Source organism: Phycodurus eques, chromosome 5 (genome assembly GCF_024500275.1).
Source record: "Phycodurus eques isolate BA_2022a chromosome 5, UOR_Pequ_1.1, whole genome shotgun sequence".
Taxonomy (NCBI): Eukaryota; Metazoa; Chordata; class Actinopteri; order Syngnathiformes; family Syngnathidae; genus Phycodurus; species Phycodurus eques.
The window spans coordinates 32,269,283-32,289,183 of record NC_084529.1 but is presented as its reverse complement, the minus strand read 5'-3'; the positions used below and the strand labels follow the sequence as shown (position 1 = coordinate 32,289,183).

Sequence of the window (19,901 nt, the reverse complement as noted above, 5' to 3'; positions counted from 1 at the left end):
ACTTCCGCTTGCTAGCCAATTTAGCGGGCTAGCAGCCCGCCAGGAAGGAAGGAAGGAAGGAGGGAAGGAGGGAGGGAAGGAAGGAAGGAAGGAAGGAGGGAGGGAGGTTCGGCCGAGGCGCTCCGAACGACGCTCAGTGATGGACGGACCGAGCAGCCGAAACAAAGCGGCTAGTTAGCATTTAGCGGAAGTCCACAACGACGATGGAGTCGTGCAGCCCCAACCCGCTGGCCCACTTCACGGACAACTCGTACAAAAGTAAGAGGCAAACTTTCTGTCCTTCCTGACCCGCCCGCTGCTCAACTTTCATCTTTGACCTCCGCAGTGAGCGAGGATGACGTCAGGAGGCTCATCGAGTTCAGAGCCTCCAACGAGCTTCTCTTCACCGGAAAGAGGAACTCCGCCAAGATGGCCTGGAGGTACACACACACACACACACACAGAATAGCAACAACGAATCAATTCATCAACGATTCATCAATTATCAAATCTATCAACAACTATTTTGAGAATCGATTAAACGTTAGGAGACGTTGTGTAACTTCAAATTATTGTGATTGTAGGGTATATTACATTGGCTAATAAGTATTAAAGGTCCCGTATTCTGTCTATTACAACCTCCGCAGAGTGACTCTCCTTCCTGGACTTAATATAAAAGTGTCCATTTCATTTTTGTCCAGAAAAGTCCCTCTGACAGCTACTTGTTTTTTGTCAATGTCTTTATGTCCCCAAAGTGTTCTGTAAATTGACTGTCTGTTGTACGAGAGCGGCTCCAACAAATTCCTTGTGTGTTTTGGACATACTTGGCAAATAAAGATGATTCTGATTCTGATTCTGTTTGAGCTCGTTTTGGATCCGCTTAGTCCATATTTGACTAAGACCGCCCCCTTTCCTCTGATTGGTTGCCTCCGTGTTTGTTCCGCTCGGGAGTGGAGAGGCAGGTGGAGAGCGTCGCAAGTGAATTCCAATGAGCTGATTTGAGGCGGAAAAACGTCTGGAACTCAGGAATGCGCGGACGATTTCAATTCATATTTCACGTTTACTAAGGCACCATAGAGACAATATTACACCCCAGATACTAGAAAAAGCTGATTTGGTAAAATATGGGACCTTTAAAACAACAACAGCACATTACCTTACTTAGTACGCCGCAAAGCTCGTCAACACGCATGTGAATGTTGTCTTTCCCGAGCTGGCGTGTGAGGCCATCTCCACCTTTGCAATAATTGCAGTCACTTCAGTTTCGTCCGTTTTGGTTTAAAATTATTCCAAACCTCGGATATCCTCCGTTTACAGCGGCGTATTCCAGCAGTGGTCCCAAGTTCCCAATCATAGATATGAAGACTAGACACGCCAGCGCCCGGTAGCAGCTCCGCTGTCGTGCCTACGTGGCGGCCGTGCTGGGGAGGTCACGGTGTAGTGTGCGTCTGCACCAAACGTCCGTGCGAAAACATGGACAGTAACCAAACATGGTTCCGGGCGGCACGGGTCGACTTAGCCGAATATTTGTATTTGTATTTTTTCTTCTTCTCCGCAGCCCTTTATATAGGCCGCTATATACAGTTAGTGTAAGTTAATAAGCTACTTTTGCTTGTTCAGCACCATCCTGAGGGCTTTGGACCTGCAGGGGAAGCTGACAGCCGAGCAGATCGCCAAGAAGTGGGACAATCTGCGCTCCAAATACAAGGTAGGATCGTAATGATCGGGATCTTCATGACGGGGCTCTCCGTGATGGGGATCATCCACTAACACCAGCGTCACCTCGCTATGTGTGTGTGTTGTGGGCCAGGACCTGAAGCAGCCCTACCAATCAGCAGGTCAGGAGCAGCTGGAGGGCGTGGCCGAGTCGTGGCCGTGGTTCCGGATGATGGACGACGCCATGCACGGTCGCCTGTACAACAGTCACATGGTGCTCGGCGCGCCAAACGACAACAACGACGACATCCTGGAGTTCCTCATCAAGACCGAGTTGGAGGACTCGGGCGCCGCCGCCGACGGCGCCGCCGCGCCCGCCGAGGGCCCGCCCGTGGGCTGGAGGAGGACGGGCGAGTGTTCCTACAAAAGTAGGCGGACGCGCAGCACGCAACGACGCGTGATGATGTCGTCAACGGCACCATATCGGATGCGATGACATCACACGTGTTGCAATGACATCGTTGTGCGTGAGATGCGATCACGTCGTCGCGTGCGGTGCGACGTTATAAACTTTATCACGAGTGTTGTCACGATCCGATCAGGTGATCGAAAATCGGGACCAATTCCATAGTTTTCAGCTGCAGCATCAAGTGAAAAAGATCAGATTTTTGAATTTAAAAAAAGTCGCATTTAGAGCTGTGCGTTATTATTGTAGTGTGACATAAACATCCACTGTAAGATTAGGGCTGCAACTCACGATTATTTGAATAACTGATTACTCTATTGAGTTATTTTTTTGATGCATTGGATGAAAAAAAATCTATTTCCAACTTCAACTTTAAAAACAGGACATGATTTCAAACAGAAATTGATTCTGATTGAGTTCCTGGTTTGGTCCGTAACATCTGTCAGAAAATTGGCAAAAATGTTGATCGCCGTTTTCCAAAGTCAAAGCAGATGTTTCTAAATGTCTTATTTTTAATTCAACATACAGACAATCAGTCTGCTTTCATGGCGGAAGACAGAAATCAGAGAACAGTTACTGTTCCGAGACTGAAATGACGATGAGTTGGACGCTTTTTAAGTGAAATAAGGTCTCTAAACAATGACTCGATGATCAAAATAGTTGTTGATTCATTTGATAATCGATGAGTTGTCAATGCATAGTTGCACCTCTGCATACGATGTGATTATTTGGATGTATGGCCTATTTTTTAGCTCTGTGGTCCAAGATGGTAACACAATAACGGTCGCTTTTCTATGACGCCGGCCTCGTGCCTCACACTCCAGGCACGACCAATCGAGCCACGCTTAATCCAATGATTACAGTTGTGCTACTTTGGAAGCGCTCTTTTTTTCTCTTCTTTTCTTTTCTTTTCTTTTGAAATGAATCGCCGAGGTATCGGATCGGAACTCGGTATCGGCAAATACTCGAAAGCGGGTGACTCGCACTCTGGTGCGAGAAAGGGACGTCCCGATCACCTATTTACAACATTGGTGCGCGACATCATCTCAACACACTTGATGACGTCGAGTATGTTGCGATGATGATATCGCCTTCTTTTGCGTCGCCAGTGTCCGAAGCGGAGACGGAGCGCCTCATCAAGGTTCGCGCCGCCAACGAGGCCATCTTCACTGGCAGGAAACACTCGGCCAAGCTGGCGTGGAGGTGAGGTCACGCGCTCGCACCCACTCGCTCGCGACTCGGCGAGGAAGCGCACCGACGGCACTTTAACGACATTCTTCAAAGGTGGCCACATTACATGAGAAACGTAGTCAACAACATTCCTAACGTACATACCTTTTTCTACCTTTTTTTAAGTGTGCTGACGTTTTAAGCACAAACCACCGACTCGTGTTAGCCGATCCTCGCTCGGTAGACCTCTGTTGGCATTTTTGCAAGTCTCCTCAGGCTCTGCTGGTTAGTGATTGTCGTCTATAGCGTCTGTATTATTGAAGCCCCTTTAAGAAATGAGGAGCACAATTGCATTCATGGCGATGACTCTGTACTAATCCGACTAAAATCAAGGCATTGCAGTTGCACAAATGAATAATAATGCCGAAAGAATAAATCTATTCCCAAATATTTACTTAACATCAAGACACAAGACAAAGCATTGTTGGAATGTCAGTGCTGTGCAGACTATGTATATTATCTAATTTATATATGTGAACATCCAAATTGAGGGTAAGCTTAGGGAAGCATTGTGTGTGTGCGCGCGTTATGATTTTAAATGATTATTTTGTATTTTGGTGACTATCTGTATCTGTACCTGTTGAAAGCACCCTCTTGAAAAAGAGATGATGGCTCCCAATGGGATAGCCGTGAAATCAATAAATACCGGTACATAAGCCAAATAATTTGCAATCATTATTACGATATCGCCCCCGCGATTGGCCGGCAACCGGTTCAGGGTGTACCCCGGCTCGCGCCCGAAGATAGCCGAGATAGCGACCCACGTGAGGATAAGCGGTAAAGAAAATGGATGTGTCATATTACGATATCGACGATCCACCCGCGCCAGCCCTACGCAGTATTGCGCCGCAAATGCGACAAATATTACGACCGTGCCGTAAAGTGTCATGGTGTTGGTCGGCGCGCGTTGCCTTCCTTTTATGATGACGAAAGTCTTCATTCGCATCCGGTTGTTGTCTGCAGCTTGTTGGACTTAATAACGTGCAGATGAAGTTTCACTTCGTGCCGGCGCCTTTGTTCCTCGCCGCCATTCCGTGGTGCCGCTGCTGCTCATATGAACGTTGACCGTATGAGGCTATAGCGGCGTTAGCTTCGGCTGTCGTCTTGAGGGTAACCCGAATGCGCGCTCGTCGATCCGGTCGGGTGGCGCCGGTCGCCGTTTTTCCTGTGTCATCGCAACACAGGATGTTGTGGTGATAAAAGTATTTCAGACCGACGCTGAAAATGCAGTTTGGGGTCATTTTCTTTGGCAGGGGAAAGTTTTCGGTGACTACGAAACGAACGTCTATATGTAGGTGGATCCCCGAGACTGCGGCGTAGTGGCCCCGGGCCACCGTTCATGTCGTCCCCGGCTCCTTTCTGACAAATAGTCGCAAGAGAGGTGAATATAGCGAGTTGGTAACACTGCAGATGTAAGTTCTAGAACTTGCTCGCTGCCTTGCTTGGACCGTCCACATGCGTGCACATCAGAATCATTTATTTTGAGTTTATGAACGCTGCGAGGGCCGGTCAGAAACTGGACGGACCGGATGCGTGTGTGGGACGGAATCTGAAATGACATCATAAACAGGAAAGCGGAAACGGAAGAGGAAGAGGACAGGAAGCCAGAAGTTGCCGCGATCAGTGTTGGCGAGTCATCTTCAGCGGATGCTGCAAAATACGTTGTTGTTTTCCCCCATCAATTAGCTTTATTTCGCAAAGGTTTTATAAAGGTTTGTTCTGTTCAGAGTGATCTTAGCTACATTTGCATCTAGGCGGTTGCATGAGCCGCCTCACAATTCTGAGAAGTTGCTAAATCTAGCTCGGGAAATGCCCGGGAAGTTCCCGTCAATGTTTGTGACGTGTCGCGCGTGTCTCGGCAGGGCCGTGCTTCACGAGCTGGGTCTGCAGGGCAAGCTGAGCACCGAGCAGCTGGCCAAGAAGTGGGACAACCTGAAGAGGAGGTACAAGGTGAGGCCACCGGAATTGAAAAAGGGTTGCCGGCGGGTCAAAACGGGGCACGAAGGCTGCCCGTTGTGCACGCCAACGGACGCGGAAGCTGATCTGCTGACCGTACGCACCCACCGCCGCAATTTCTTTCGTCTATTTCTGCTCGGATGAAACCCTTACCCTTTTGAAGGTCTACCGTGCTTTCAAAAAGTCTCCGTTTCCAAACTTTCCAATAGCGGTGATGAGCTTTTTGTACTTGTAAGCGAGGCACATCCTGCTGCCAAGGGCGGGCCCCTCGCACAGCTGAGTCCGTCGCAAACGTGCGTTTGAAGCGAACGACGAGCGGCGTCTCCCGATCGAGCCCCACGCGTCTTTGCGGAGCAGAGATGGGCGGCGCTTAAACCGACGCCGTTGAGAAAATGAATCTTTTTGCCGCGTAGCAAACGGGGCGGATCATTTCCAGACGCAGAGGAAACCCGATCAGCTCCTCTAAACTGAGGCGCTCGGCGCCGATCGTGAGTGCAGACGTGTTCCCTGGAAGCAGTTTTTCTCCGTTTGTTCTCCATATTTTCATTTGTATTTTGTCTTTTGTGGTTTGCTTCACTTTAAATTTGAGTGGAAACTCGTTAAAAGCCTGAAAATAGTTACATTTGTTTTGTATTTTCGATTTTTAGCAGCGGCACAGCGGTCGACTGGTTAGCAAATCCCCCTCACGGTTCTGAGGTTGCGGGTTCAAATCCGGTCTCGCCCGTGTGGAGTTTGCGTGTTCTCCCCGTCCGTGCCTGTGTGGCTTTTCTCCGGTGACATCCCAAAAACATGCGTGGTAGGTTGATTGAAGAGACTAACTTGCCCGGAGGTGTGAATGTGAATGCCACGGGTTGTTTGTTTCCATGTGCCCTGCGATTGGCTGGCGACCGGTTCAGGGTGTACCTGGGATAGGCGCCAGCGCGGCCCTCGTGAGGAGAAAGGGAATGGCAGACGGATGTTATTTTAGCACTACTGAAGTTTGAAGCGTCCTTCATGCACCAGTAGGATGCTCAGACTTGCCCGGGCGACATTGGCAAAAGCCAATTTCGAAAGCCATCTCGGGTCTGCTCCCCTTCGTACCCGCTGAGCGACCTCATGATCGTAACTGTAGCCAAGAGGCGCGCTGCATTCCTTTAAGTATGCAGCAGTTGACATTGACACCGTCTGGTCTCATTGAACACTTTTGAAGGACTTTGAAGCAGCTCGGAGGTTTGCCAAGTAAAAGTTTTTAGCTTGTATTGTCCAACCTGTTTTTCTGTGTTTGTTGTCTGTCCGCTCTCGGAAAAGAGATTTTCCCTCTCACCGAGGTTTTCCTGGCTAAATAAAGGTTCAATAAACTATGAAGAGCGGGGATCACCAACATCAGCCCCCAAAGCCCGCGTGAGGAGCCCGTGGGTCACTTCGAAAAATAGCTCACCAGAGATGAGACATTTTGTTTTACTACCTATTTTATTTATAGATTTGTTTTAATTTAGCACGGTAGACGTTTATTAACGTACCAAATATTCTGTATTTTCTTTACAAATAAAATAGATTGTGTTAAATGGAAAAAGTTTTTATTGACCCAAATCCTTCCAAATAATACAATTTAGAGCTGTCATTGCGATACCGCCATATTTCTGCTGACGATTATCTGATCGTGACGGGCCACACGAGGAGGAGTAGATGCAAATCGATTGCTGGCTTGCTTTGTGTCCTTCAATGTGGTATCTGAAAGACTGCGCTTCTTGAGGCGATGTTGGCCAAATGGGAAACGTTTGGAAAACGCCACAAATACAAACAAGTCAGGAGTCGTGCCACGCCGCCTGTGAGAGAACGGTATCGGCTCAGCATTTCCTGCCGTCTGAGTTTCCGTTTCGGCACGCTGTGACAGTCGTGCGGTGCCGGCCTCTCCCAGAGCGCTTTGGTTTTTTTTGGGCGGGGTGGACTGTCCCGAGTTTGAAACGCAACGTTCCGCAGGATGAGCAAACGAAGAACAAAACCCCACTTTTAGTCACTTGCCGGCTTCGCCAAAACGATTGCAGAAAGAGATTTCTTTCCTTTAACTCGGTAATCTTTTTGTCCTCTGCGAACACTTCCAAATCTATCACTTCTGACTTGAGTTTGCGCTGCCAAACTTTGTGAAATCGTCGCACTAAACCTTCTCTTGAATGTGGCGCTCTGCACCAATTTTACACCTGGCGCCAAATGCGCCTCCCGTCTTCCGCCCCCGCCCTCGGCCCGCTGAAACCGACTGAAGGGTTGTGCCGCTCGTTCTCACGAGGGGCCGACTGTGGGTAACCGGTTTTGCTGCGATTACCAGTGGACGGCGTTGCAATCGGGGTTATAATAGTTTTGGATTTTCCATTATCGTTTGTTTTTATTTCGTTTTGACTTTTCTTTTTCAAATTCATCCATCCATCCATCCATTTTCTACCGCTTATCCGGGTCGGGTCGCGGGGGCAGTAGCTTTAGCAGGGACGCCCAGACTTCCCTCTCCCCAGCCACTTCATCCAGCTCTTCCGGAGGGATCCCGAGGCGTTCCCGGGCCAGCCGAAGGACGTAGTCTCTCCGGCGTGTCCTGGGTCGTCCCCGGGGTCTCCTCCCGGTGGGACGTGCCCGGAACACCTCACCGGGGAGGCGTCCGGGAGGCATCCGAATCAGATGCCCCGGCCGCCTCATCTGGCTCCTCTCGATGCGGAGGAGCGGCGGCTCTACTCTGAGCCCCTCCCGGATGACCGAGCTTCTCACCCGATGTCTAAGGGAGAGCCCGGACACCCTGCGGAGGAAACTCATTTCGGCCGCTCGTATCCGGGATCTCGTTCTTTCGGTCACGACCCGCAGCTCGTGACCATAGGTGAGGGGAGGAATTTTTCAAATTCAGTTAGTTTTAATTAGTTTAAAACCATCCATCCATTTTCTGTACACTTCTCCTCACTTGGGTCGCGGGCGTGCCGGAGCCTATCCCAGCTATCTTCGGGCGGGAGGCGGGGTACACCCCGAACCGGTCGCCAGTCAATCGCACGGCACATCGAAACAAACAACTATCCGCACTCACATTCACACCTACGGGCAATTTAGAGTCGTCAATTAAGCTACCGTGCATGTTTTTGGGATGTGGGAGGAAACCGGAGCGCCCGGAGAAAACCCACGCTGGCACGGGGAGAACATGCAAACTCCACACAGGCGGGGCCGGGGATTGAACCTCCGGTCCCCAGAACTGTGAGGCAGATGTGCCAACCAGTCATCCAGCGTGCCGGCACAAAAATTACCATTTAAAAATAAAAAAGAACTTACGAACGGATGAACAACCGTAGCCGTCTTAGCACTTTCCGTTAGCAACGTGTAGCAACAAAATCAACTAGGACGTGAAAGTTAGCTTCAGAGCAAAACTTGCGCTCGGTCTGGGGAGCCGTCAATATGACTGCGCTGCCCGATGACGTCGCTTCTATGCGACCCGCAGTTAGTGAACTACAATTCACTTTTTTTGTGTAATCAATTGAGACAGAGACAAAAACAAAGGACATTTTCGCTATAATTATAGTTAATTATGCAAACGTAAAATGTCATTTTAGTTCACGTTTTTTTTTTAAACATTCTCGTATTTATTTTATGTTGTTTTGGAGAATGTTTTTTCTATTTTAATTTTAGTTATTTTGTTTGTTTTCATTTGCTACAATCTTGGTCGCAGCGTCACGGATGTGTCATCCAATCAAAATGCACACGAGCTTTCCCCACGCAAATTAGTGTAAACGAGAGCCAGCCGGTGGCCACCAGCAAGTTGTCCCAATATAATACGTGTATATTGGTTTTTTTTTTTTTTTTTTTTTTTTTTTTTTCTCCTGTGGCGAGAAAGCAAAGCAGAAACGCACGAGTGCAGGGAGGGAACGGCCCGATCGATCATTATCAACTGCCCCTCAGAATATCCACACTCTCTCCTTTTTCTCACCCATTTTGTCTTTTTTTTAGTGGGCATCAGCTTCTTTCTTGCCAATCACGCCATGTTTTTGTGGTTCAAATACAGTAAGTATATCTATTGGGCAGTATGTTACGTGGCGCTTCGAAATCCAATACTTGGTCGCATACTTTGCTGTGATAGCGCATTGGTCGATGCGCCGTTCAGTTGCTCGGTGCGCGAGGAAGAATCGCCGAATGTCATAATATTTTTTTTTTTTTTTACGTGTCGCAGTCAGCTGCGTCGCCCGGTGCGCTGCGGCCTTTAGTAGATTTCATGTAGTGTGGACTCAACACGGAGTTTAGCGCAGGTGCTATTTGGCATGTTTGTAAATCGGGCCTGAGAGCGTTTCCTGCGTCCGTCAGGAGCTGAAGTTTCCCCCGCACGGCGCGGAGTCCAACCCGAGCTCCTGGCCGTGGTTCTACCTCATGAACGACGCCGCGGAAGGCCGCCTGGCCGGCGCCGCGCCCGCCCTCGCGCCCGTCGCCGACGAGGATGACGAGGACGACGACTGCGAGATGCTGACCCCCGCGCCTAGGAAGCGAGCCCGCAGGAGTCGGGCGGGCATGGCTGACTTCCTCACCGAGTCGGAGATGGACCTGCTGGTCCGCGCCGAGGGCAAAAACGCTTCCTCGGCGCCGGGAGACCTCCGGCGGATGTCTGAGTTCAGCTACAAACGTAAGACTTCCCTCCCTGACGTTCTCGCTTTTGGGCTCGTTTCTTTATGAAGGAAGAAAAGTCGAGTTCAACAAGAGTAGGGGCGGCAAACCCCATATAGGGCTCATTTTCATATGATTTGATCAATAACGGTAAAGACGTAGCCTACTAATTGTCCTTTGGAAAATCAATTCGTTTGACGCATATGAGTCACGTATACGGGCCGATTGGTATATATTTTGAACTGAAACTTGTCAGCCAATCGGAGAAGAGCTTCCCTGAGAAGCAGACGAAAAGAACGGTTCGAGGAGCTATGTTGAGAAAAATCAATCTTACGGTTTTACTCCGGTTTGAAGGCGTTTTTGAACAGATTTTCCACAGGCGAGTGCACACAAAAAAAACCATTTTTTTCTCCAGAAGCTTTCATCCATTTTTCAAAGTTCTTGGTGCGTTGTACTCAAGTCAAAGTGCCCGTTGGGAACAGACTCAGCATTTGGACAGACACTCACTTGGGGGATACGTTGTCACGTGATGATGATGATGATTGCCAACGCAGTCCTTCGTCATTCCCGACTCCCCGATCGCTACAAAAGGATTTTCAGTGGACATTTTAAGGAACTATCCGAGGACGTTCACACGTTGACGTGGCCGTTGCGAGCGCCCTCAGCTTTTGGACTTTTTTGAGAAATCTTCACGTCACGTCGTCGCCACTCCTAACGTGTTCGCTTGTGTGTGTTGGCCAGTGACGGAAGACGACATCCGAAAACTGGTGGAGCTGCGAGCGGCCAACGAGGCGCTCTTCACGGGACGGAGGAACAGCGCCAAGCCCGCCTGGAGGTCCGGGGCCGTCCCGCCGACCCGCCGACGTCGTCGCGCGTGCTGACGTGCGTTTTGCTTTCGTGCAGGGGCATCGTGGAGGAGATGGGCCTGACGGGAAAGATCACGCCGGACCAGGTGGCCAAGAAGTGGGACAACCTGAAGACCAAGTTCAAGGTGGCGTCACCTCTTTCAGTTTCCTGTCAACTTCTCACTCCGCTTACTAGTTCACTTGTTTCACTTCATATTTGACTTCTTTCAACTTCCCATTTCACTGATTTGTGTCCTTATTGATTTCGCTTCTGCTTGACTTCCTGGTTTCATTTCGCTTCTGTTTCACATGCTTTTTCACGCCACGCTCTGCTTTACTTCCCGTTTCTCTTCCCACTTCACTCCGTAAGCTGTTTGATCCGCCGTCCCTAATGAAGTGTCCCACGTGGCGTGTGGTTCAGGACCTGAAGTTCCCCCCGCGGGGCGTGGAGCCTCAGGGTGGGGCGGCCTCCTGGCCGTGGTTCCGGCTGATGAACGACGCCCTGGAGGGCCGCCTGGCGGGCAACGCCGCCCGGGCGGCGCCAATGTGGATCGGCGAGGAGGACGCCGTCGTCTCGGGCTGGCCCCCCTCCGTCGACGGCCGGGGGGCGGAGCCGGGCATCTGCGGGGCGGAGCCGGGCGCCTTCGGGGCGGAGCCGGAAGTCTGCGGGGCGGGCGACGGCCGAGGTGCTGCGGACCTCTGCGAGTCGGAGGGCAACGTCACCTACATCGACGCCAGCGGCGAAGAATGCTCCGCCCCTACGGAGCTCTCCTACAAAAGTAAACAATTCTTTGTATTATTTTTCCATCGGTGCCTTGAGATACGAGTGACCCGACGAGTTTTTCAAGATACGAGCCGTCGCTTGGATAATCGTTTGGTCTGACTTGGTTGACAACAAGCAGCAGTTCGAGGATGTAATTAGTAAATATTCTTCAAAAAAGAGGCTTCAAGTTCCAATAGAAGTTTACTCCAAAACTAAACAGAAAACAATGAGAATTACACCTTGTGGATTTAAAACAGCGTCACGGTGGACGACCGGTTAGAGCGTCAGCCTCACAGTTCTGAGGACCGGGGTTCAATCCCCGGCCCCGCCTGTGTGGAATTTGCATGTTCTCCCCGTGCCAGCGTGGGTTTTCTCCGGGCACTCGGCTTTCCTCCCACATCCCAAAACATGCATGAATTCGAGACTTTAAATTGCCCGTAGGTGTGACCGTGAGTGCGAATGGTTGTTTGTTTGTATGTGCCCTGCGATTGGCCGGCAACCGGTTCAGGGTGTACCCCGCTCCGGCACGCCCGCGACCCGCGTGAAGAGAAGCGGATCAGAAAATGGATGGATGGATTTAAAACAAACAAGCAGTGTTGTCTTCTGACGGTCTGTTTAGCTTACTGCTAAGAAACAATGCAAAATGTCATCGATGGGCTAATGAATAGCATCGGCGTAGCGCTATCGTAACCCTTCAAGCAACAAAAATTTGCCCACAAACGGTGGAGCAACTCATGTCAACAGACAATATACAGCGGGGCAAAAAAGTATTTAGTCATCCACCAATTGTGTAAGTTCTCCCACGTAAAAATATGAGAGACGCCTGTAATTTTCATCATAGGTATACCTCACCTATGAGGAAAAAAATAAATCCCGAAAATCATCATTTATGAGCAAATTATGGTGGAAAATAAGTAATTGGTCAATAACAACAGTTCATCTCAATACTTTGTTCTTTACCCTTTGTTGGCAATGACGGAGGTCAAACGTTTTGTGCAAGTCTTCCCAAGGTTTCCACACACTGTTGCTGGTATTTTGGCCCATTCCTCCATGCAGATCTCTCCTAGAGCAGTGATGTTTTGGGGCTGTCGCTGGGCAACAGAGACTTTCAACTCCCCCCAAAGATTTCCTTTGGGATTGAGATCTGCAGACTGGCTAGGGCACTCCGGGACCTTGAAATGCTCCCTACGAAGCCACTCCTTCGTTGCCCGGGCGGTGCGTTTGGGATCATCGTCGTGCTGAAAGACCCAGCCGCGTTTCATCTTCGATGCCCTTCCTTGCTGACGGAAGGAGGTTTTCACTCAAAATCTCACCGTACACGGCCCCTTTCATTCTTTCCTTTACGCGGATCAGTCGTTCTGGTCCCTTGACAGAAAAGCAGCCCCAAAGCATGATGTTTCCACCCCCATGCTTCACAGTAGGCATGGTGTTCTTTGGATGCAACGCAGCATTCTTTCTCTTCCAAACACGACAAGTTGAGTTTTGACCAAAAAGTTTGATTTTGGTTTCATCTGACCATATGACATTCTCCCGATCCTCTTCTGGATCACCCAAATGCTCTCTAGCAAACTTCAGACGGGCCTGGACATGTACTGGCTTAAGCAGGGGGACACGTCTGCCACTGCAGGATTTGAGTCCCCGCATGGCGGTGTAGTGTGTTACTGATGGGAGGGGAGCCTTTGTTACTTTGGTCCCAGCTCTCTGCAGGTCATTCAATCGGCCCCCCCGTGTGGTTCTGAGATTTTGCTCGCCATTTTGACCCCACGGGGTGAGATCTCGCGCGGAGCCCCGGATCGACGGAGATTATCAGCGGTCTTGTATGTCTTCCGTTTTCTAACGATTGCTCCCACAGTTGATTTCTTCACACCGAGCTGCTTACCCATTGCAGATTCAGTCTTCCCAGCCTGGTGCAGGTCTACCATTTTGTTTGTGGGTGTCCTTTGATCGCTCTTTGGTCTTGGCCATGGTGGAGTTTGGAGTGAGACTGTTTGAGATCGTGGACAGGTAGTACTTATTTTCCACCATAATTTGCGAATGAACTCTTTAAAAATCAGACAAACATTTGTTGTTGTTGTCATTTTGTCTGTCATAGGTGAGGTATACCTATGATGAAAATTCCAGGCCTCTCTCATCTTTAGAAGTGGGAGAACTTGTACAATTGGTGGCTGACTAAATACTTTTTTGCCCCACTGTAGCAAGACGGTCGTCAGGGGATTTGAGCTGAGCGAGGAGCGTCGACAAATTGGCCTGCAGGAGTTGAGGAGTGATGCGGAGCTAGATGGGTCTGGAGAACGGAGACTTGGATTCTTTCTGTATATCGTGTGTGTGTACCTTGAAAAAATACGCTATAGTACAGTCGCTCGTTTACCTTGAGCTTGTGGCGAACGGGAGTGACGTCATGGACGCTGTGTTCACATCGTCTTTGATCAACTGTTGAAACCGCGTCTTTCATCAAAACCGCTTTTTACAACAAAGACAATGTATGAATGGATATTTGATGGTTTGTCTTTGTTTCATGGTTTGTTTTTTGTCTCCGTATGGCTGTTTTATGCTGCCCCCGGGTGGCCGAGGCCTGTACGCCAGAAGGATCGGCACAGTCCGTTGAACTGAAACAAGAAAACTTACAAAATTTATCTATTTAAAGATGTCCTTACTGTATGTTTTTCTAAAGTACAATATTATAGGCAGTTATTTTTCTTATTAAAAACATGACAAACATGTTTGTTGTTTTTGTTGGGGAGACTGGAACGGATTAAAGGCATTTGCATTTCAATGGAAAAGTGTTGAGTTATGAGCGGGGTCACGTAACCAATTCAATTCATATGTCAAGGCACCAGTGTATATGATGATCGTGAGAGACGGAACACCCGGAGGAAAGCCACGCAAGCAAGCAAGGGGACGTGTGCTTGCTTGCGTGGCTTTTCTCTGGGTACTCTGGCTTTCTCCCACATTTGCCAACGTGTTAGCTGACATGTTAGCAGGCATGGTCGCAGATGTTGGAAACCTGTTGGCAAACATGTTATGCCTCGATCAGACTACAGAATTTTAGCCCCGCTATTAACCTGTTTTGCTATCGTGGCCGATTTCCTGTATCGGGCCTGACAACACTTGTAGTGTGACATAATCCAAGACCAACGATTTGGACGAATGATAGCCCTATGACGCCAAAATGAAAAGTCCAGCATTATTATTATTTTTTTTATATATCCTCTATGCAATGTGAAATGTTAATGACAGCTGTCCAACAGCGCACCTCGACGTCGACCAATAGGATTGCGTATTGTGACCGGTGCGTTGCCTCCCTTCTTTGCCGTTGTCAACATTTATTCACACGCACGAACCAATGTTTTCCGCAGCTTTAGACCACGATTCGACAAAATGTCTGTACGTTTACGTACAAATGTTAGTGCTAGCATTAGCTGGCTAGGCTACATCATGTTATGTTGCCCGTTTGCGAGCCTTATTAAAACTGAACATACCTCAAGGTCACCTGGAATGGACGGCCCAAAAGGGCCTCTCCCGAGCACCTGGTGACGACACGACGCGTTTTTTTCCCCTCCTTTTGTTCGCTTTTCCAACACAATTGCCGCGATCCGTTGTTGTTGTTGCCGTTGCCATGGTAACCGCTAACCGCCAGTTGCGGTGACATGTCGAGTGGTCCCGCCTTCCTGACGGCGTTTTGTTTTGATTTGATGAAGAATTTGACAAATTTGAAGATAAAGCCCAGTGGTCACGAAAGACGGGATACTGCGGTATCGTAATGAAGGCGGTGTAATTTTGCCAGGGGCTGACCGAGATACCGCAAGATTTGATGCAGTAGTCTGACAAATTTGTCTTGTAGTCCGATCCAGGCATTAGTAAACATGTTCACAAACATGTTGCTAACATGTTAGGAATTGTTGTGTCGCAGTGAGCGAGCAGGACACTCGGCGCTTGATCACGCTCAGAGCCGCCAACGAGGTTTTGTTCACCGGAAAGAGAAACGCCGCCAAGGCTGCTTGGAAGTAAGACAACATTCGTGTTATTATTTTTTTTTTTCTTCTTCTTCTTCTTCTTCTCGGCTATTGGGGATCATTGAAGGAAGGAAATGGGAAAAATAGTTTTGGAAGACTCATTGGGTTCCATTAATGACGTCATTGCTGTCGTCGCGTACCTACGACGTGCCGGATCGTCAGCTGGTGGACCTACGCTAATAAATACTCAACAAATGAATACATTAGGATCATTTAATGCGCTGAGTGTATTTTACAAAATAAATCCAGATGTTCCGCTCGATGTCCATCTGCGCTGGGACGTGTTGCTCTAGGGCCCGACCGATTAATCGGTTGACCAATTTTATCGGCCAATATCAGATTTTTTGCTGTCTTTCTGTTTTTTTTAACAACAATACAGGAAATAAAGACAAACAAAAACAGCCGCAATGCATAAATGATAACAAACGCGCGCGCACACACAAAAGGTTTCATTTTGCAACTGTCTTCATTAGTCCAGATCAAATCCCAGATGGCAATGTTATTCCTCGTCCGGACCGAAATATTTATTCATCATGCATGCATGATTTTTTTTTGCCGGTAACTTCGCTCATTGTGTTGCTTATTTCTCGCGTACATTTGTGGCCTAAATCTAAAGATAAATTCATGAGTTCATTTTATTGTCATTGAAAAGTCCTCGCTGTTGTAAAGTGAAACAAGTACTCAAGGACAAAGGATTTTTAAACAGTCCCATGCTCTTCAATTCATTTCTTTGTCCTTGTAAGCGTCAAGGGACCCAATTTTAAGAAATGCTTTTTTATTTAATTGGCCGAGTTATCGGAATTTCTCCTGCCCAATAGCTTTTTATTGGCCTCAAACGATCCTTATCCATGTCTTGCAAGATGGACGCCTAAAATGTAAAACGGCGGTCTAACATCAGCCGATATGATCCCCAAAACTCGAGGTCGTGTACTCGTAAAGGTCTATTGTAAGGACAAAAGGGTGGATTTCCCCTTCCGAAGGGACCATCGGAAAAGAAAATCCCAAAGGTGCAGCGCTATCTCCGCTAGCATGGCTAGCCTTGAAAACAACATTCACTGTGAAGAAGAAAGGAGCACCGCAGCTACTTTTAGCTTTCTGCCCAAGCTGGTCGGCGAAGTCGTGGCAAACGATTTTCAACCGACGTGAAAAAGGAGCTTCGCGATTCCGTGCCGAAACTTCAAGGAGACAAATTAACCGCCGATGTTAACCAGAAGATCCTCCGAGAGCTACAGAATAATTCGGCCGACTAAGAAAGTCGTTCCGGCCGCAACGACGTGAGGATGAACGGCGTCGTGGAGGCCGCTTGCGTAGTTTCTTTTATTGAAAACCTCATCGTGACCGAAGCGAGGGAATCGACGGGCCGTCGGGAGAGAGACGAACTGGGACCTCGGTCGAGGTTTCTTTCCTACAGTTTACAACTCGGGAGGAAGTCCTCCACGCAGCCTGGGGGGAAAGGACACTGCACGCTGAGAATACGAGAGTGTACTACCGTCAGGATTACGTGGTAGACGTGACTACATGTACTCCGGTCAAGAAAAGCAGATTTGCTTCCAAACGCCACTGATAAAAGATGCGCGTACACTTTGATCCGAGTACCGTGACCTACGGCCACGCACGGCTGCCGCGGCGCACAACTGAGACGCCGCCGGCCGGACGATCGGGACGACATCCGGGAGCGTGTGCGGCAAATCCAGAGAAGGAACCGGGAGGACGCCGGGCTCGGAACCTGATGGTTTAGGCCATCTTAACCCGTCACACCGGTTGCGTCTTCAACCGAATGAGGCGGCTGGTTAGTTCTGAACATTTGATCGAACGTACTTCTTCCAGGTGGACTTCCAGGTCAGATATTTGTACACTGCTACGGAGGATCAAATAATAGAAATGTTTGTAGTCAACTCAGCTCACTGAACACTGACATACAAGTTCATGTAAAGCAACAACGTCCAAGTATTGTCGGTTTTCGGGAAAAGGTGATGAAACCAACGTCGTCGGTGTCGGGTGTTCAAATTGAATGGTTTGTTGGAGATGATCTTTTCGGGGGAATAACTGCAGCGCCACCAAATGCTGGCTCAAACAAGCAGCCCCTTCGTTGGCTTTGCTAGTAAGAACGAGTCAACTTGTTGACTTGGTGGAGATGATGACTGCCACACTTCGCTTTACAACGGCGGCAAAATACCGGAGGATCGGAAACGGGTCGATTTGGATGACGCTGTCCTGATTCCCTGTACGCTTCCCTTTTTATTCTGTTTGTATTACTAAAATTTCACACACAAACTAAAGTATGACAAAAATGCATCCAGATGGAGTTCTACTACTTAGATTTCATTCTATTTTTTTTCTTTCTCATTTTCTTGAAAACAGATTTTTTTTTTGCAACACCGGTCAAGAATTTGTCTTGTGGCAAAAAAGGCAAAATCCTTTTTCTTGGTGGGATGACGCATCATGGGAGGTTTTGCTTTTCCCGCTCCACATATGCGCCGCCGTCGGGACCATCTCTCGCTTTGACTTGCAAGCAAAATGGGAACGCTTCACGGTGGCGCATTCTTCCAAAACCAGGTTTTGGAACTCCCAGCGGAGGTTCACCCCAAAACCGAATGAAGAACAAAGACGAGGTCACCTTGCGGCTTGAACTAAACGAGAGCGCCTCCGCTAAACTTAATGCTGACACGTAACGGGAAATGCCATAGACAGGCTAACGGGTAGCATCTTTGTGGCAGGGTTAGAACCCAGCAACATATACGCGCAAGGCGTCACGTAGTGGATACGGGATGCGATTGCTTTGCCTCGGCGTCAGCGTACGCCACCGTATTGTGTGTGTGTGTGTTTGTGTGTCAGGGCCATCATCCGGCAGCTGGATCTCCAGGGGAAAGTGTCCACCTACCAGGTGGCCAAGAAGTGGGACAATCTCAAACGCAGGTTCAAGGTACGCCTCATCTTCTCCTCTTTCATCTTTTCATCTCCTCATTATTCCGTGTTGTCGTGGTGTCGTATTGCAATGACGTCACTCGGGCAGCAGGTGACGGTTATTATAATCATCTGTTGATGATATTTTCAATGAATCAAAAACTTGAATTTCCATCCCTGGGTTAAAAAAAAAACAGGACCTTATTCCCAATTGCCGGTGCAGAAAATGCACAAACATAAATTGATTATGATTCCATTTCTGGTTTGGTCCGGAACATCCGTCACAAAATCTGCGCGAATGTCGATGATTGTTTTCCAGACTAAAAGCAGATTTATTGGCCAAGCGCGTTGCAAGCATTTGTCTCCGGTCGTCGGGGCCACTCGAGTATGACGACCGACGGCCGCTGTGACCGCGACACGCGGGCGGATGTCTGCAAATGGCGTATTTGAAAAGAACACAAAAGACAAATCGGTCTGCTTTCGTGGAGGACGACAGAAATTTACTGTTGAGAGGCTGCAATTCCAAAGATTTGGACAATTTGAAGTTAGACAAGGTCACTAAACTGTTAATTGGTTATCAAAATAATTGCCCCCCCCCCCCCCTCAGGACCTGAAGTACCCCCCCGCGGGCATGGAGAACACGACGGAGAGCGCCGCCTCCTGGCCTTGGTTCCGCTTGATGAATGACGCCATGGAGGGTCGCCTGGTGTGCGGCCCCCACCTCCTGACGCCCGTCGCCCTCGAGCCCGCCCCCGGGCGCCGCCCCCCTTCGCCGCCCGCCTCCGACTCTGGACTCGAGTCGCCGGCGGGCGGCGGCGAGCCGAACCGCTTTGAGCTGGAGCGTGAGCGCCAGATGCTGGAGCGAGAGCGCGCGGCGGTGCGGGCTGAGAGAACGCGCCTGGAGAGGGAGCGGGTGGCGCTGGAGGCGGACCGCGCCCTGCTGGAGCAGGAGAAGGCGGCGCTCGGCCGAGAGAGGGACCTTCTGCACCGGGCGGGCGTCGCGGTCGCCGCCGACCCCCATTCGGGACGCAACGGCGCCGTCTCGTAGACGTCGCTCGCCGGGGGCGCGTCGTCGGCCCGCTCGCGGTGGTGCACAAAGACGTGTCGCCGGCCGGGCACACATCGAATGGCCGCCCGCTCCGTTGAACGCCACTGCACCCTAGGACGCCTTTGACGACGTTCACGTGGCCGGGCAGCGCTCGCCGCGTTCGTCTCCATCAGGGATGTCATCGAGTGTCTCATCCTCAATGATGTCGTCATCGGCGTCAGTCCCCGGCCCCTGCGGCTTCTGCACGTTGTCTTTGAAAACGATTGCCTGCAGGAAGTCGGACACTTTGTATTTATTTATCTTAGGAAGGAGGCGGGGCTTCACGTTGTGCCTCTTGAATATTAATGACACTTTTTGAGGTTTAAAAAAATAAAAATGTTATCGTTAACAAAGCGATGCCCTTTGCGCGAGTTGACGTCATGTGACTGGCGTGCTGCGGGCTGCCGTG

The 19,901-nt window shown here is 49.5% G+C and overlaps 1 protein-coding gene across 2 annotated transcripts; it reads left to right on the top strand.

The window, feature by feature from the left end:
• Window positions 1-77: 77 nt before the first annotated feature.
• Window positions 78-19,866, top strand: LOC133402528 (uncharacterized). Of its 2 annotated transcripts, none has more exons than XM_061676394.1 (13): window positions 78-258; window positions 326-419; window positions 1,600-1,687; window positions 1,790-2,063; window positions 3,211-3,304; window positions 5,194-5,281; window positions 9,587-9,899; window positions 10,622-10,715; window positions 10,784-10,871; window positions 11,147-11,504; window positions 15,399-15,492; window positions 18,337-18,424; window positions 19,013-19,866. In XM_061676394.1, the coding sequence occupies exons 1-13, from the start codon at window positions 204-206 to the stop codon at window positions 19,451-19,453; spliced, it is 2,169 nt and encodes a 722-aa protein (XP_061532378.1). In that variant the 5' UTR covers window positions 78-203; the 3' UTR covers window positions 19,454-19,866. The 2 variants fall into 2 exon arrangements, with proteins under 2 accessions (XP_061532378.1, XP_061532377.1); XM_061676393.1 differs by having other exon boundaries at window positions 11,096-11,504.
• Window positions 19,867-19,901: the final 35 nt, after the last annotated feature.

What these genes read in the sequence shown, in the direction of transcription:
- LOC133402528 (XM_061676393.1), top strand. Translation starts at nt 204, where the DNA reads ATGGAGTCGTGCAGCCCCAACCCGCTGGCCCACTTCACGGACAACTCG. An exon ending in TCCGCCAAGATGGCCTGGAG is followed by an intron (nt 420 to 1,599) that starts GTACACACACAC and finishes TTGCTTGTTCAG; the next exon opens with CACCATCCTGAGGGCTTTGG. An exon ending in GCCGCCAAGGCTGCTTGGAA is followed by an intron (nt 15,493 to 18,336) that starts GTAAGACAACAT and finishes TTTGTGTGTCAG; the next exon opens with GGCCATCATCCGGCAGCTGG.